The 19,051-nt window shown below is 32.3% G+C and overlaps 2 protein-coding genes across 2 annotated transcripts; one reads left to right on the top strand and one right to left on the bottom strand.

The window, feature by feature from the left end:
- The first annotated feature begins 7,407 nt into the window (after positions 1–7,407).
- Positions 7,408–9,589, top strand: LOC115441883 (zinc finger protein 62). Its single transcript, XM_030166800.2, has 2 exons — positions 7,408–7,551; positions 7,919–9,589. The coding sequence occupies exon 2, from the start codon at positions 7,935–7,937 to the stop codon at positions 9,093–9,095; it is 1,161 nt and encodes a 386-aa protein (XP_030022660.1). The 5' UTR covers positions 7,408–7,551; positions 7,919–7,934; the 3' UTR covers positions 9,096–9,589.
- Positions 9,590–14,314: 4,725 nt separating this feature from the next.
- On the bottom strand, positions 14,315–18,794 carry LOC115441885 (surfeit locus protein 6 homolog). The gene is made up of 5 exons (XM_037444679.1): positions 18,398–18,794; positions 17,000–17,130; positions 16,372–16,749; positions 15,437–15,648; positions 14,315–14,539 (listed from the first exon to the last, which is right to left on the bottom strand). Exons 2-5 carry the CDS (start codon positions 17,112–17,114, stop codon positions 14,369–14,371), a joined length of 876 nt encoding a protein of 291 aa, XP_037300576.1. The 5' UTR covers positions 17,115–17,130; positions 18,398–18,794; the 3' UTR covers positions 14,315–14,368.
- Positions 18,795–19,051: the final 257 nt, after the last annotated feature.

Here is a 19,051-nt window from a genome sequence, read left to right on the forward strand (position 1 = left end):
GAGGCGATAACAAGTGGTGATGTATATCCGTACATAAATTATTGCAACGATCTGGCTGCACTTCCGAGTACTTTTCTCAGGGAATCCTGTGAAAAATGCTGGGAAGAAAGCAGTCAGATAAAAGGCAAATTGTATTCGAAAGTCCAATTGGGTATACCGGAGAAGCCATGGTTTTGCAAATTAAATCTTGGTAAGCGATCTACTAGTATATTAATGAGAATGCGCTTGGTCATGTGTGTTCGCCAGCTCACCTTGCTAGACTTGGTATTATTGGTAGTAGAACTTGTGAATGCGGTGAAGAGGAGGGTGACCTCAATCATATCTTCTTCGCTTGTCCGCTTTTTGATAATGCTCATTTTATAAGTCAACTCATTTCCTTTGGTGTTCCTTTTCCTTGTTGTATTTCTTCCCTCCTCTTATTTAATGTAAATATTTATAAAGCTATTTCCTCATTTATTGTACATAATAACATAAAAATATAGTTTGTATATACTTATTAATATATTGTATTGACGAATATTATTATTAATATATTATATCTTGACAACTTTCCTGACTTAAGGTGGTAGCTCAAGGTCCATTTTCATACATTTTGTTTCGGCTTTAATCTGGGTAACTAAACAAGTATTGGCAAGTAAAGAATTTAAATTCGTCATATGAAATTTTAAAGGCCGAAATATCCATGATTATTAATTATTTTTACGTTTTTCTTTCAACTGCGAGAACTAATCACTAACTAGACGTGAATTTAAATTCTTTACTTGCCAATACTTGTTTAGTTACCCAGATTAAAGCCGAAACAAAATGTATGAAAATGGACCTTGAGCTACCACCTTAATCCTAATTCCGAAACCAATTTCCTTCCTGTAATATGTTTCCCTAGCTTTATTGACATTGGCGTAGCACAGCAACATAGTGCTTGTAGCCATAAAAAAAAAAAAAAAAAAAAAAAAACGATTTTTTATCTAGCATGATGATGTTGGTAGTACCGTTAAATTTTGAATCCAAAAACTGTTTACCGAATTGACACGATCCCATGCAAGGAGGTAAGTATATTGTTATTTTTTTTTTATTCTATGCGGATATTTATGGAGTGCGATTGTTTTCATATTCTCTACGAAGTAAACATGTGTATCAAATGTGTTTTCACACCATATGTTCATTATTGTATAAAAAAACGAATCTTATTATTGCATGTATCTCAAGGTGCACACCACCAAGTAATAACAGAATTAGGTGATGCATGTTATGTATCTCATGATGCACATTGCCATATATAGGGATATTCATGCATTAGCTTTGCACGTGTCTCCGCATGCATTGATGGTGTGAGTTATTGCTGTAAAAAAGTAGTTTATAGTCTTGCTCATTTTTCTAAACGTTTGCTCAATGGTCCTTTTAATCATATTTGTGTGAATACTAGAAGTGCAACTACCGGACCCCTATTTTTGCAAGGAAGATTATAACAGGCCGGTGTTTATGCTTAATGTTGGTGGTGAATGCATATTTTCTTCGCAGAATACCATGGAACAACCGACGTGGCGAAGGTACCGAGCGAAAAAAATTTTTGCTTTAGTACCTAAGTCCGGCCGAAAATCAGACTTAGATGAGATTTCAGATTCAGATAGTGAAATAGCCCCCGTCTTCATAGCAAGGTCGGAGAGTTATTCATCGCCTAATCTGCCTTTGTTACTGTCGTCGTTTGAAAATCTTAATTTATTGTCCGATGAAGAAATTACGCCTGTTCAAGCAGCAGTAACTGGGTCTCCACTTTTGCCATCGCCAATGATTCAACAGCCGTCACTAATTGTTACACAGCCATCGACATCCGTTTTATTTCCGTTCATTATATATGTGTAAATATAGCCTCTTCACATACACCAAACTAATCATCATCTGTAGCGTCGTCTTTTCGATCTAAACGACTAAGGCTTGTAATTACACGCCCAAAGCCTATCCGCTAAAACCTCTTATAATTAACGTGGACGAACAAAAGCTATCAACACTGTGCAGGTATATTTGACAAAAAGTTTTCAGAAGAAGCACCCAAAACCCCATAAGAATATTTTAAATGCTTTTATACCTATGATATCTTGGGTATGATATCTGTTCAAACCAATTTATATGAAGGCACAAAAAGGAGACTTCATTAGAGGAATTAGACGCGGCAGGGCCTACTCCAGGTAAAACAATTAAAGCCCCTGTTATACCACACCTTATGTCAGATTGGACATTTCCCAATATTCAGTACCAAGAGGGGGTGCAAGTTATGCATTAAAGGACAAACCACTGTTATGTGTTCAAAATGCGGCCTAAGACTTTGTCTTCTGCCCAATAGAAACTGCTTTTTATTTTTTCAAACCGGAACTGAATAGATGTATGTTTAAGTTTGCATTTTTTTTTTCATTCTGATTATAATTGTTTTTTAAGTAATTTGTCGTTTTATTTTATTTGAGCATTGTATCCACTCGGATACATTGGCTTATATGGGGAAAAGTACAGATACTTGGCAATGTATCTCGTGGGATACATTGTATATCTTCAAAACTAGATACCCAGGATTTTTTTTTCCATTTTTTATATCATTAATATTTATGCTCAAAACAGAATTAAACAAAAAAAAAAGATTTTCCATAGATTTTTTTTCTTGCCAAGAAAAGGGTTAAGGGAGAATTGAGTAACAGAATGCAACAAGTTGGCCAAAAGATTATTATTAGTTACACTAAAAAGTTTTAATATGAATCTTTCTTTCAAGTAATTAAATCGAATACTTAATGGTGGGACATTACATTCTATTTGCATTGCATTTATGGGAGTGCTTCTGAATGCCCCGGTAATAATACGCAAACACTTGTTTTGCAAAACATCTAAACTATTTACAATTCTAGCATCTGCAGCAAAGCAATAAAAACCATATTCAAAATGACTACGAACTAACGATTTGTACAATAACAACAAAATTTTGGGGTCAGAACCCCAATATGAACCAGACAAGGACTTTAAAATGTTACATGCTTTATTTGCCTTATTAATTATATGTTTTAAATAATTATTCCAGGATAAATTATATGAAATATGGACACCCAAAAATTTCACTTCAGATGTAGTGGGTAACAAACAATTATTATATTGCACAGCAGGTGTACTGTGACAATGTTTACCAAATACAATAACTTTAGACTTGGATGGATTCACACTGAGATCAAGGTAAGAAAAATAGTTGTACAGTTTTGCTAATGCATCATTAATTGTTGAAACCACTTGTGATACATTAGTTCCAGATGTATAAACAACCAAATCATCTGCGAATTGTAAATTTTTAACATAAGGGCCCAATGTTAGATTTAGTCTACGGATATACAATATGAATATTAAAGGCGACAATATACCCCCTTGACAAACTCCTTTTGACGAAAGTCTAGGACCATAAAGGTGTCTATTAAATTTAGTAAATACTTCTCTGTTCATTAAGAAATTTTTAATCCACTTTATAATTTTTTCAGGAATCCCTATTTGTAATAACTCAAGGCATAGAATATCTATATTTACACTATTAAAAGCACCTGCGATGTCAAAGAATACACCGACCAAGTTTTCATTTGCAGATATAGAGTTTTGTATATCCAGCTGTAACTGGCAAACGCTTTCTCTAGCAGAACGATTTCTACGAAAACCAAATTGATTGGAAGGTAATATATTATATTTTTCTACATAGAACTCTAAACGATGTTTAAGCAATTGTTCAAATAATTTACCAACACAAGAAGTAAGTGCTATAGGGCGATAAGAATCGGGGTGTAACTTTGGCTTATCAGGTTTTAAAATTGGTACAAGGCAATCCATTTTCCAGTCTTGTGGTATTATGTTATTATCCCAAAGAAGATTCAAGATTTGTAAAAATATCTCTAAACTTGTAACACTGAGCTTTTTGAATAAAATATATGACATTCCGTCGAGACCATAAGCAGAATCTCTACGAGATGAGATAGCTGATATGAGTTCTTTTATCGTAAAAGGATTGAGGAGAAAGCTATTGTTGGTATTTACATTATTGGTAAAAAGTAATTCTGAGTTATATTGTACAGAGTCCGGAGTATATTTCTTTAAAAAATCAGATACCCATAAGTCATCTTCATGATTATTAAAATTATAGGTTTTATTAAATTTTCGCATAAATTTCCATATGATAGACAATGGTGTGCATCTATTAAAGGTTTCACAAAGAGAGAACCAACTTTTTCGCCTTTCTATTTTTAAAGTTAGTTTTTAACTGCTCTAAGCCTTTTGAACTGTAAATAAGTTTCCTGTGTGGGATTATTCTTGAAAGATATATATGCAGTTTTGAAATTTGATACAGCCTGTGTACACTTTTGATTCCACCACGGAAGTGTAGGGCTTTTCCTATTGTTTCTCTGACATGAATGAGTTGTAATATTTGAGTTCTCATACAAATATGATCTATTACAATTGGGAATAGAATTCGCAGCTGCAGTGCGCAAAATTTTGCAAAAAGGAGATATGAGTCAAGAGGAGTTGTATCATCTATTACAAAATCTACTAATAAAACATCAACTTGTTTTTCTATACATTTGCCAATCCACCAGTTTGTAATTTGGGTAAATGGGCAAATGTACAGCATTAAAACAATTTCCTTGAGTGTGAATGTTGGGTTGACTAATCATTACTTTTATGATTATAGGAATATGATAACTAGTACCAAGAGGACAATCATGTACAGACCAGTCACAGTTGAGAGCCAGTGATGAAGATACCAATGATAAATCCAAAGCATTGGGTCGCCATGTTGGAGAACCGATAGTCGTTGCTTGCCCATCATTAAGGAGAACCAAATTATTATCCTCAATAACCTCTAGAATATTTCGACCACGCGGGCTGTCGGAACCACAGCCCCAGCAAGTGTGATGAGCGTTAAAATCGCCCGCAAATATGAAAGGACTAGGAATAGACTTAACCAATGTATCAAAATTGTTTTTGCTGAAGACTGGGTTAGAGTTTAAAGGACTATAGAAACTAACTATACATATATCTTTATTATTAACTGTTATTTTCACACATACATTTTGTAAGGAATTATCGAAATAGGTGTTAATTCTAGAATAAATAATGCTTTTATGTATTATAATTGCAACACCATTGTGTTTGTTACCACAATCATTCCTTTCAACATTGTAATTTTTAATTTTAAAATTTTGTTCAGGTTTTAACCAAGTTTCACTGATTATAGCAATATGAATATTGTGTGTATAAAGAAAATTAATAAATATATGTTTGTTACTATTCAGACTTTGGGCATTCCATTGTATTATATTTAAATACAAATCGAACATACTTCTGCATTACGGCAGAATTTAGCAATATGTCCATATTTCAAACATTTAAGGCATTGCTTAACGGGAGGAATATATTTACTTACCTCGTGTCGCCACGAGTCAAGATATATGTAGTTAGGGAGGATGGTGGAGGCGAAGGTTACAGCCACTGCCTGGGTCGGAATAAATTTTACCACACCGTCGTTCCCTTTCACCCTGCGCATAAAGCGCCTGACCTGCACTACGTTTTTGGAACTACCAATCAACGAAAAGACCTGTTTATTGGACATATCGATAGGAACCGAAGTGAGAACTCCAGTGACCTCTGTATCTCTAGCGGGTATAGTTGCGTTCAGAGACAGTTGGTCGAGCAATTTTTTATTTTGAATGAACATGTTAGCATTGTTAGGCAAATCAAATGTTATTCCAACCTTGTACTTATTGATGGAGCGCAAATGCATAACACCTGATACTCCATGCTCCCGTATACCTTTTGAAAGGGCCATGCGATCCCTATCACTGAATACTTTGTTCTCGTCCAGGTGGTTAAGGAAGACTATTAGTTCGGTTTGATTTGTATCCTCGGGATACTTACGTGTGTACCCTTTTACCTTGTATATTTTATATTTGTCTTTGGGATCTTTATGTTTTGATCCTGCAGCTCCAAGAGACTCCGACGAATCCGTGTCTGAAGATCCGAAGCTCGATAGGTCTGGATCCGGAGGTTCAAGTTCATCTTTTCTCCGTCTCTTCCTGCCCATTTTGATGGACTAACTATTTATGTAGACACTTATTTAATAAATATGTGAAGGCTAATGTACAAAATATACTAGAAAAGCTTTTTTAAAATAAATAATTCAAAAAGGGCGCCTTTGCTTATTCACAGTTTCCCGCCATTTTTTTCTAGGTTAGGTTGACAAAATATGACAAACGTTTCCATATCTCTTGGTCTCTCGTGGCTCGCCGGCGAGCCAAGACAGCTACATGACATTTGCGTGTGTCACGGGATTATAACCTTATATACTACATAATAAGGTTATTTTTCCGTCACACGCGTAGCTGTCAATGTTTGGCGGCAAACATTCAGCTACCTGTACATATATGAAAATAAAATTTTGACAAGTCATGACGGGATATATATTATAATCATGTTCTCTTTGGACAAACGTCAATATTTGATTTCTTTTTTTTTTTTTTTGGTTTGATTTACTCCTTAAGGAGAAGGCAAAGGCTCTTAGCCATACAGCCTAGTCTGTCTTCTTTTATACTTCTTCTTGTTTGATTTCTTATTAATTCGTCCAGAGAATAGGCTGTAGTCTATTGATCATACTGCCTAGTCTTAGGTATAAATGTAGATAATGTTTGATAAATTGACAATAACTTAGGATGGACTTATACATCCGGAATTGCATTAGAGAGTAAATGATATATTACATCTGACCTGAGAATCCGAAAGAAAGATGCCTCACATATTTATAAATAAATTCATTCGTATTCCCTTATTGTAAAAGAGAAAGAAAAAGAGATAAGCTTTTGTTAAAAATGATTAAGTACATTACAGATTTACCTCGCACTCTTTTTGCTTATGAATGAAGAAACGTACCTGATAGTACATAATTATTTGGTATTCATTCATTACACAATGATTACAAATTTACTAAAGTTAATATTAAAATGTTTTATCAATTGTAACCTTTTTTTAGTTTATTACTTAGTATATAACGTATTATAAAAATATAATAACTAATTATTCACCCAAGGGACAAATTATTATAGAATATACTTAGTTGATTGAAATTTGTGAGGTCCATTGAATCATTGCGGCGCAATGTGAATGACTCTTCTTTACTTTATATAGAAATAGTAGTTTACAATATACATATTTCTTACACTCGCTATAAATCATATATACCTACACATTGCGACGGTTCCACGAATGGTTTTAACGAGCTAATGATGCGCCAAATAAGAAAAAAAACAGTCTTATAAATCGGTAACTAATTCGCAAAATGATTCTACTCACGTATGAAGCAAGTATCCACTATCCTCTATTTATATGGACAAAATGTCCAGTCCGATCCGATAATCTAAACACCTAAAAAGGCCTAATGTCGCATAATGATTTAAAAGAAAAAAAAAGAAAATAATCAAACAAAATGGCTGGCTACCAATGAGTCCAATGAAATAATTTTGTAGAAATTATACGGAATATTCTATTTTAGTATGTATTACGACCATGCAATTAACATTCTTTTAATCATTTTATTATTAACTGAAACTTGTAAATGAGTTTATTAATACAAAAATTGTGACAGTGATATTCCAGCACAGTTGTTTGTTTATACTTATTAGAAAAAAATAAGAATTATTATTGCAACTTTCTATGTTATAAATGTAAAATGTTTTACCTAATTACCAAATAAATAAGATAGTTTAAGTGTATCCAAAGCATTCATATCGACAATGATTGGGAAAAATGTGTACAAACTATGGCGCTGTATTCAGGCGCGCAATTGTCGCGTTGTTTGTTTACTTTCGTACGATATTTGATTTCGCGTAGGGCTAAAATATTTGTATTTATTTTTCAGAGTTACACCTTAAAATATGTCTAAAAAAGAGCAAGGTGAGCGTAATGATAAAAAGTTAGACTCGAACGATTACGAAAATTTCATATCTCATCACAGTATATTCGAGTCAGCGCGATCGAAGCACCAGGAACTGCCCAGTTTTCCTGGCTACTCTAATGCGGAAACACAAACCAAACCGGCTGATATCAAAGGACAAAACGCACAGTCGGGCCTGGGGGCGTGGCACTATAATCCCTGGTGGATGCTTGCTAGCACTTCAAGATCTGTTCCCTCACAAGAAGATTTTCAAGAAGGTAGTGAGCACGCCAAAGTGAAACAAGAGCCTCCTGGGGCAGGAACCCCCGACCATGATCCTCTACAAACTGAGATTGACCATTTCCAAGCAGGTACATCCACTCCACCAGCTGGTATAGATTCTTTTTGTGATGATTGCTCGGATCCATTCTGTGACTCAAGTGTCTCTGTTTGCCGTAAATTGTTTCATTGTCCACACTGTAGGAAAAGCTATCCCACCATTTTAGAATTTAACACACACTTGACAGGTGTGCATCCGGCACAAAAACCGTTCAGATGTCAAATTTGCTTAGAGCCCTTTAACAAAAAATCGTATTTGAGAAGACATTTAGATGCTAACCACACACGCAAAGATGTAAATAAATGTTCAGTGTGTTCAAAATATATAAAAGATAAAAGTAATTTGCGTAAACATATGCAGGTGCACACGGGGCGTGTGCCTCAAAAACAATTCAAGTGTGATCTGTGTAACAACAAACGTTACATGTCTCTTGACAGGCTTAACAATCATAAAGTAGTGTGCACTGGAGAAAAGGTGTTGAAATATTGTGACATGTGCACTAAAGTTTTTGACAACTCAAGATCACTTAACAGCCATAAAAAAGTCCATGCTAGAGAACTGAAATGTGAAAACTGTGGGGAGCAATTACGTTCACTAGAACAATTCACAAATCATAAGATGATTTGTCAAGGAACAGTGACTGAAGCAAGCGGCAGCCAGACCGAAGCCATAACAGCCACTACAGGCACTTCTATGAACCGGTGCTGCCAACAACCAGGCCTATGTGGACATGATAAACCTGCATATCTTAATATACCAGGCTATGCAGCAGGCAGAGTACTTGATGCAACATTGTCTTCTTTAAAATCAGAGCTCAACTGATTACTCTGACCCAAATGACATATAATATTATTAAATTAAACTGTTTCTTTTTACAAGATTACCAAATAGATAAATGACAGTAATGATTTTCACAATTGAAGATTTCACAAGACTGATGCAAATATCCCGCCTCACGACTTGCTTTATTATTACCATTTAAATTTAGGCTTTAGTTTGTAGGTTAATATGTTAGAATAAGCAAAATGCATATTTGAACATATTCCAATATCTAGGGGACAATGTTTTAACACTCTGTGTATGTTCAAATTGTTTCATTTTTATGTTTTAACTGTGTTATAAGAACATTTAATAGCCTTATGTACCACACCACATAATATGCAAGAATTTATTGTACATTTGTGAAACAATGAATATTTTTTATTATTTGATTTATCTATAACAATATGTTGACTGATTTAGATTAAACATAAAAGTGCAGTATTACATATATTACACATTTTTTAAATATTTTTTTTTTTTGTATTTTCGAAAATTTTGTAAGAACTATATTATTTTTATAATTTTTAGAACATAAATTTTAGTTATAACTTTTGTAAGTTTTACATACAGGCTGAGGAGTGTACAGACAGCACCTAATATTTTCCAGTGCTGTGATGTACTTTATTCTCCAAAGACAACTGACTAACATGTTAACATTGCCTCATCCACACAATCATATTGAGTCATCAACTGTTGATGATACATCAGCAGTTCTTCATTATTACTTACATTACAACAAAATTATAACAAATGCTACAGTATGCTTAACTTATAATATATCCACATATTAAGATATTTGCAGAATATAAATTAATGAAAACTTGAATGATTGTGTGGATATGCCAGTATGAATACATTCATGTGTATTTCGAATATTTATTTTTAAATTTGTTTAACTGTGCATAAGTGAATTTGTTTGTGTTAAATTTATACTTGGATAGTATAAGTTACATTTATAAAGTGCAATCATCCATTGGCAAAGCCTTGAGCATGTTGTGGCTATGGAAATATTTGTTGTGTTCTTGTTTGTAATACTTATACATTTATACATGAGATGTGTTATACACAAAAAATAATGCTGCAATTTATGAAAGTAAATCAAAACGATGAAAGTTTTGTCATAAAAGATCATGCAAAAATAATGGATGTGGCAAAAATATATTTAAGGATAAACTTATATCTATGTATAATATTATCTATAACACTTTAATTTTAAAGTATAGAAGTTTTACATTTTAAAACCTGTTTTGTCTGTCATATTTTTTTATTTATTTTACATGTTATTTGAAATGAAAAATATTTGGAGGCTTTTTATTGATAAATTAGTTGTTGCTATTTAATACATACTATTATTGTTTTGTAACATTTCTAATGGTCTGGATTATTTTTTTATTTTATGGTTTAGGTAGCTTAGATAGATTAGAATATATTATATGATAAATAGATGTGTTAAATATTATACACTATATAAATAAGGGAATCCACCTTAAAAATTCCCAGAAGTTAGTATACCTGTTCTAATAAATGTATCCAACCAGGCTCATAAAATGTTATAGTGATTTGTATTCTGAATACCGTTTTTTGTTAAATATGTCTCTGCAATGGATATCAGGCTCTCTAAACGGCCTATGGCAATCTATCAAATAATAGGTGCTATAAAGAAAGTTAAAGTACTATATGTTTAATTAACACTTTGATACACAAACTGTTAACAACAATTGTATCAAAAATATGTTTTATGATTGCTGCAATATCCAGATTTACTGCCGACTTTTATGAACAACCCAATTGCTAACTTTAGATCAATAGCAAAAATTTACCAATTAGAAAAAATATATTTGACATGCTGGGCCCTTATTCTGTATGATAGTGTAAACGCGTAACGCGGCCGTGTCATGTTATATTCGAGAAATGTGCGTGGAATGGTATTCTGTAAGCCAAATTTCTATAGTCCTAAACATGATGCGTTGTTTTAAGTGCTTGTTACGCACTGTCAAAATAACGTGCGGGATAGAGAATAAGGCCCCTGACTGGTTTATGATTATACTCATTGATCTGAAGTGGGCAATTCGGTCGATGATATCGGCTGTTAATAAAGTGTCCATTTTTATAAATACTTAAGGGCCATAATTTTGGTCTTTCTTCCCACTCATATTCAATATACATATATTTTTTCTACACAGGTTTCGAAATTTCACAATATTCTCCTGAAAAGATTTGTTTGAATAATCTATTGTTGGAAATTCGTAGCCCAATATGGATATTGAATCGATTTTTAATAGCTACGGCAATACATAGGATTCAGTGTGTGTTTTTTTTTAAATAAACATATGGGGCATTCCACGTGAAGCGGGCACGAAAAAAAACTCGATGTCTCAGATTTTCGTAATATTTGATTATCTTATACCCGTATATGTCCTCGATCCAGATACAAAATATTATTAAAGTATAAAGCCTGGTTAGCGAGTAAAAGGACTTTGAAGTTTTGACTGGCCGGCTGGTATACGCCACTTCGAATCCAATTATCAAGTTTTTAAATGTTACAATAAAATAAATAAAGCAATGAAATAAATACTTCATTTAATGAGCTTTTTTATTGTATTTTTGGAAATTGAAAAATGATTTTTTTTCTTTGAAAAAAATGTATTTGAAAGTTTCAAACTTGAATTTCACAAAGTTGGCATATTTATATATTTCTTATTTTTTTTCTAAAAATAGCTACTATTGTATAGATAATCCCTGCGAAGTTTCATAATGGGCTGAGAAGTAGTTTAGGAGCTAGACCGATTACAGTGCCGAAGCGCGGCGGTCGCCAGAAAGAGCGAAGTAGTAAAAACTTTCAATTAAACTAAATACTTTCGATCAGAGTATGTTACCATGTTTTGCATCGCTCTAACGATTCAATTACATCTGATTATAATATTAAAAAACATATTTATATTACTGACGGTGCACAACAACATTTTAAAAAGATTTAATTGTATTAACTTGTTATATTTCAAACAGGATTGTGGTAAAGATGCAGAATTTCATTTTCATTTTGTGAAGTGGCACGAAAATGAAATTCTGCATCTTTACCACAATCCTGTTTGAAATATAACAAGTTAATACAATTAAATCTTTTTAAAATGTTGTTGTGCACCGTCAGTAATATAAATATATTTTTATATTATAATCAGATGTAATTGAATCGTTAGCGCGATGCAAAACATGATAAAATACTCTGATCGAAAGTATTTAGTTTAATTGAAAGTTTTACTACTTCGGCGACCGCCGCCCTAAACTACTTCTCAGCCCATTATGAAACTTCGCAGGATTATCTATACTTTTAGAAAAAAATAAAAATATATAAATATGCCAACTTTGTGAAATTCAAGTTTGAACTTTCAAACACATTTTTTCAAAGAAAAAAATCATTTTTCAATTTCCAAAAATACAATAAAAAAGCTCATTAAATGAAGTATTTATTTCATTGTTTTATTTATTTTATTGTAACATTTAAAAACTTGATAATTGCATGCGAAGTGGCGTATACCAGCCGGCCAGTCAAAACTTCAAAGTCCTTTTACTCGCTAACCAGGCTTTATACTTTAATAATATTTTGTATCTGGATCGAGGACATATACAGGTATAACATAATCAAATATTACGAAGATCTGAGACATCGAGTTTTTTTTCGTGCCCGCTTCACGTGGAATGCCCCATATGTCATGAAAATGACCAAATAACTTCGCATATTTCAAAAAGTTTTCAATCAGTGCAATAATTTCTGCCTTTTGTCTTTATTAAATACAGCAATGATTTATGTTTATGTGTAGAAATTGAAAATATTGTCGGTTCTTTTAAATATCCGGGTATATAAATGTAAATCACATGTATAGGCCGCAGTAAATTTCCATATTAATGTTATATTCGTATAACTAGATTTCAGTATTTTTTTGTATCAGAATGTACATTATTGATGGATTACGAAATTATAAGAAATGTTAAGAAATTATATTTGTACATATTACTTATAACCACTACTCAAGAAGTTACATTGAAATTCACGCAGCACGTCATTTCATAATCCTTCTGATATCCTTTCTAATGACTGGCCCTTTTCTAACCGACCGTACATTTGGTATGATATTATATTAAACAGAAAGTATATGTTAGTAAAATATATTATAATTTTGTCATCTTAGTTTTTACCATGGTGTGTAACTTTGGATGCACCTAGAATAAGAAAAAATGTGTTCATATAAATTTCTTTAGGTACGTAGAATATAGTTAATCTTTTAGAAATTAGACTGTAAAACAGTGTTTTCTACTCCTGATTCGAATAATGTATTATTTCGCCTTCCATTCCATTCCAAAACGTGTTTATATTTTATAAAAAATAAAAAAAAACTAAATTGGAAACTATTATCTTTCTGGCATTCAGCGTTTGCCAGAACATTATTTCGGAACATTTTTTGAATCAAATACAGTAGTGCCTAACATGACTTATTATCATCAATAAATTACATTTTCTGTTTATAGATGTTTCTTTTATAAACCTTTTTCATAAACCTATACTTACCTACTAAGCCTATTAAATGTGTCCCAGAAATAAATTCAGATATGAATAATTTCAATTAAAAGAGGTTCGAGAAAGAGACAAAAGAAGGGGAAGCCATCAATTATTGTGCAGTTGGCGGTGATGGAAAACATCGTAAGGAAACCTACACACCTAAGAATTTCCAAAAAAATATTTCGGACGTATTGGAAGTTTGCCTTCTTGCACCAGGCTCATCGTAGCGGACTAAGGCATTGAACCGTCCAGTAGAGCAGCTCTGATTTGGACTGTATTACGTAGCTAATGCATATTGCATAGACTGCCCCCCCCCCCCCCCGTGGCAATTCTTGTGCGCTCAGTGTCCACATGGAATGCACGCCCGTGCTTTGACATCTGTCGCGGCCCTAGGCCAATGACTAAATATAAAATTTTATCATTGCCCTAGGCACATAGTCAAATTTGTATAACTCATGGTGTCCCATTCCCTTTTTTTCCCCCGGCGTTGCCTGCGGGGTCTGTATCTATAAAAAAAAAACGCATAGACTAGGAACTAGAATGAACGGAAAATCCGCAAATGTTGTCTCGATGCCGAATGAATTGCGTGTCTTACCATCCATCGAGTGACATGTTTGTCTCAATATTCAATCATTCTTTATAATATGTACTTACATAAACGCAATTTTTAATAAAACAAGTTTATTTGTCCTTTTAATATGTCACATAGTATATTTGTTTATATTACTACACGCCCTCTCTTGACTGCTGCTTTGACTATTTTAGATTTCTTCTCCTTTTTCTTTTTCATGATGTTCTCTTTCCTCTTTTTCTGCCGATCCTCCTTCTTCTGCTCTACACTGCTGATTCTATTATCCCATTGTTTCTTACTTTGTTTCTTTTTTTGTTCCTGCAAAATAAAAATTTCAGTTATACACTTACACTCCAGCAATGTATAAAAAAAAATGTGATAATGGGTAGAAGTAACCAATGACTAGGAAAACTCAATCCTCTTTGATTTAATAGAACATTGAAATCCAAATACTAGGAAGATCATTAACAGAGGCACCTCACAACGCCGCGCCGATTTCAAATAAACTATCTCAATCAAATTTTTAACTAATCTCGAAAATAGACCAATCAGGAAATAGTTTTTAAGACATGCTTTATTGGCTTATTTCTTTTATTTATCTATCGAATCGAAGATCAGCAATTAGCGAAGGATATAACGAGTAGCAATCAATTTGGAAACCTTAAAGCTTGCCAGTGTACTCGTATTTGTCTACTGCACGTCTGTTATCCGCTGAGATTATTGCCAAGTTCAGCAAGAGATCTTAACCAAACACGTGAGTAGTTATGCTCTATAAACACGATTGCCAGGGCTGATGTTCCATTTATAATCTCCGACAGAAAAATATGGATGTTGTCTCTGTCTGGCAATCTTAGTTCAAAAACAAATTGACCGATATTAATGCTTTTTTTGTCTGAGAGCTAGCGTGTTTCGAGATGGTTTTGGCTATAAATTAGGAATATCTATTATTCAGGGGTTTCAAGATCATCTGCTCTTTTCCTACTATCTCAGTCTGATTAATTTTCTTTCTACTAATAGTTAAAAGATCATAAATAATTCAAATTTGTACATTTACATAACAAAAACTGATCTACTATTATTAATAAGAAACACAAGAAAAATAGTAAGTACCTATGTTATCATATTAAGTGAGCTAGGTTTTTCTTTCAACAAGGTAAGTAAAAATATAGGGCACTTGTATATTTTTTTGGATAGCAATATAAAATATGTACAAACCATTTTCTTTATAGACTTTTTCAACAATAGTGGATCGTCTTTGACTTTTTGTCCTTCAGCTTTCTGTAATATTGTTTTCCATGCCATTTTTTCTTTAATTTCCTTAACCTTTTCGCCATCTTCTTTTTCTTCTAGTTTTTGAAGTCTTTCTTTTTGTTGTTTTAGATTTTCTAGTATTTTTTTGGGATCTTTTTCTGTTTTATGTTCTTTACCTGATACAAATATATTACATTATTTAATAATTAATACACACATTTACTTCATCCAAGAATATGGTTTCTTAAATTATACCTTTTTTTTTATTATAAAAATGTTTACTACATAATTTTTATATATTGAAAATACTCAGCACCAAATAGATGGTTAAAATAACATATAATGTTAATGTCTATAAGAAAATATTTAAAGTTTAGTATGCCACTTTCAAACAATATAAGAAACATTTGTCATTAAAATTCACTAATAATAATGGACAATGGTTGACAAATGTTAGACATTGAATAAAACTATTTCTCAGATTTTATCACCTTATTATATTATAATTTTCTCAAAGCGTTTTGAAGACTTTGCAGCCTTCATGTTCAAGGAAGCGTAAAGCCAAAATTACAACATCTACCTATATTTTACAATTATATATATTTTCTCATTTTTCATTTTTGAGCTGTTGACGGTCCAGTCTATGGAGAATGAGCTTGCAGTGTCTAGAAGTCTGGAAGAAGCCAGTCTTTTGGGATCTGATTTAATATAGGAAATAAAGAACAGAACACCAGGCTTTTGCAAGCTTCCAGCCATGTTTTCTTTTAAATTTAGATGTTTTTAATGACAAGATAAGTCACAAACCTTTGCCAAAGAACACAGATTCTTGCCTAAGAGGATTTGTAAGGCTATTGAAATTAAAAAACATCCAAATAAATAATTATGGATCCTATGCTTACCTCTGTGTCCAATATTTGCAAAGTCAAATTTAGAGAATACCAGTTTACCATCATTATTGAAAATAGGCTTGGCATTGATAGCATTATTAACTTTAGGTTTCTCCTCAACATCCATTTCTTTTTTTTCTAGTTTTGTGTTAATGTTCATTGATTTTATTTTTGATTTATTCATTCTCTCCTTTTTCTTAATTTTTTTGTTTAATTTACTGCTCAAACTCTTTTTTACTAATTTGTTTTTCAAGTTGAATTTGTTCTGAGATTTCAGTTTTTCCAACTTTTCTTCCAGCTCAGCTATACTGCGGGCACGTTTTGGCAACTCTTTATCATCATTACTTTTTGTATCATCAGCTACAATTTCATAATCTACATTCTCCTCATCTGAAAAAAACAATTGAAAATTTTACCATTCACATCAAAGTTATTGATATGCAATTTTTAAATAGTCAAGATAAATTTCAGAGGTTTTATAAAACTTTTGAATATAATTGACACATAAGGTTCATAACTAACATGGTTAATTAAAAACATAGAGTTAAAATAATGTAATTGACTTTACATTCAAATAAAAAATGATATTTTATTGTAGGAATTTTTATCAACTCGTAATTGAATTAACACTTTTCCTTACTTCTTGACTGTGTAGGCAGATGCATTATAGAAAACAATCCTTTAAGAAAGTTTAGCTCTTTTGATAACTCTGCTTTTATCTGTTTATTTTTAACAGGTTTCTTTTGCTGCATCATGTTAACTTGATAAATTCTGGAAATAAAATCAAAGTTACTCAGATAAATTTATTTATTTATTGCACTTAATATACAAATGTATACAGGCGGACTTAATGCCATAGGCATTCTCTACTAGTCAACCTTAGGGTGGTGCAGAGATAATCAAGATAGGTGCATCACTGTAATATGACACTGAGAAGAAAAAAAATAAGTATATAAAAATATATATATATAAAAAAACTACCTATAATAAATATAAACACAATATAAGTATCATAGCAACTAACAGAATCCATATAATACATATTATAAAGAAATACATAATATATATATAATATATACATATATACAAAAGAATATAATGTAAAATTATAAGTTAAGGTAGTGACTCTTTCGCTTCATTCAGCAGTAACTGTCGAACTCTCTTCTTGAAGGCAAACCAAGTGGTAAACGATCTGATTTTGGTTGGGAGTGAATTCCATAAAAGAATAGATTGGATAGCGAAAGAAGAGTGAGTGAAGTCAGAGCTGGGAGGGGGCATTTGAGGAGAAGATTGCTAGATTAGCCAAGGTTCCTATTGTGACTATTGTAAAGGTATTGGAAATTTGAAGTTAAGTAAGTAGGAGTAGGGGAGTTAAGAAAAGAGAATAAAGTTGTAAGTGCTTGTAACGAACGGCGCTGACATATAGGCAGCCATTTTAGTTGTAGACGATAGGAAGAAATGTGATCATTTATCAAAACATTATAAAGTAAAATTGTTACAGGATAGCTGTAACGGTAAAGACAAGCATATAGTGCAGGTTGCAGAGAGCAAACTAGGTAAGCTACTTAAGCAAAGCTCCCAAACCTTAGATATTATTTTACACGTGTGTAGACCACAAAATATGTTCAGTAAGCTATGTTCAATGTGTAATTTTCTCAGTTATAGGAGTTGAACTAACATAACTTAGTTTGCAGTCTATAAATTTGGTTTACATATTCATTCATTAATCTATCACTGTCAATAGAATATCACTGTTAATTAACAGATTCAAATGAATCTATTTGTAAATATTTTCTTGTAATAGTTGTATTCTCTTTACACTTATTCATTTTGAGGTTATAATAATTCTGTTTAATTTATCTTGAGTGTGAATTTAAACATATTATGAAAGAACACTAAGATATCTGGCGAAAATTCTGCTATTTTTATTGTTTTTGGTTTTGAAACCGTACAATATGCGGTATATTGCAGCCTCTCAATATATATTCACGCAATCCGATTTGCTTAAATTTTTATATAAAAATTTTGGAATACTTACATTTTCTTATGTATAGTTGTGATTTAGTACTTTTAATCCCAATTTCTTTATGTTTATGTGCTCGCTATCTAGAAACCTATTTTAGTCAAAGTGTTTTATTATATGCGACTGAATACAAGCATGAAGCAAGAACAGGGGTATGTCACTCTCAAACAGTCACTCTATTTGTTTTTGGTCTAACCTCAAATTAATTTTGTTGTAAGATACTTTCAGTTAGATGACACTGGAGAATAAGTTTTCAAAACACTAATCATGCCTTTTATCCCTATTTATAAAATAATTATGTACGTAATTAAATTAGATAAGTAAAAACATAAAAACAAATGTCAGAGGCTATTTTAAAAAATATGCATATATATTATAATTCTCTTTGAGCAAGAATCAGGCAAGAATTATGTGACAAGCAGTGTTGCCAGGGCCCTTGAGTCGTAAGTTACGTTTCGTTTCCTGAAATGTTACATTTTTGCTGCAAAAGTTACATTATTGTTTTTTAATTTACGCATTTTTGGCAAGCATTTCTGTAGCTACGAAACCGCGGGGACTCATGAAGTAAAAAGTGCGCGCGCACACTCAAGCAAAATCAAGTTTTAGTATATGCAAGATACGTTTAATTTTGTCAAGGCGAGCCATCCTAAGTGTGATATGGAGTGAAAT

This window comes from Manduca sexta, chromosome 28 (genome assembly GCF_014839805.1).
Source record: "Manduca sexta isolate Smith_Timp_Sample1 chromosome 28, JHU_Msex_v1.0, whole genome shotgun sequence".
Taxonomy (NCBI): Eukaryota; Metazoa; Arthropoda; class Insecta; order Lepidoptera; family Sphingidae; genus Manduca; species Manduca sexta.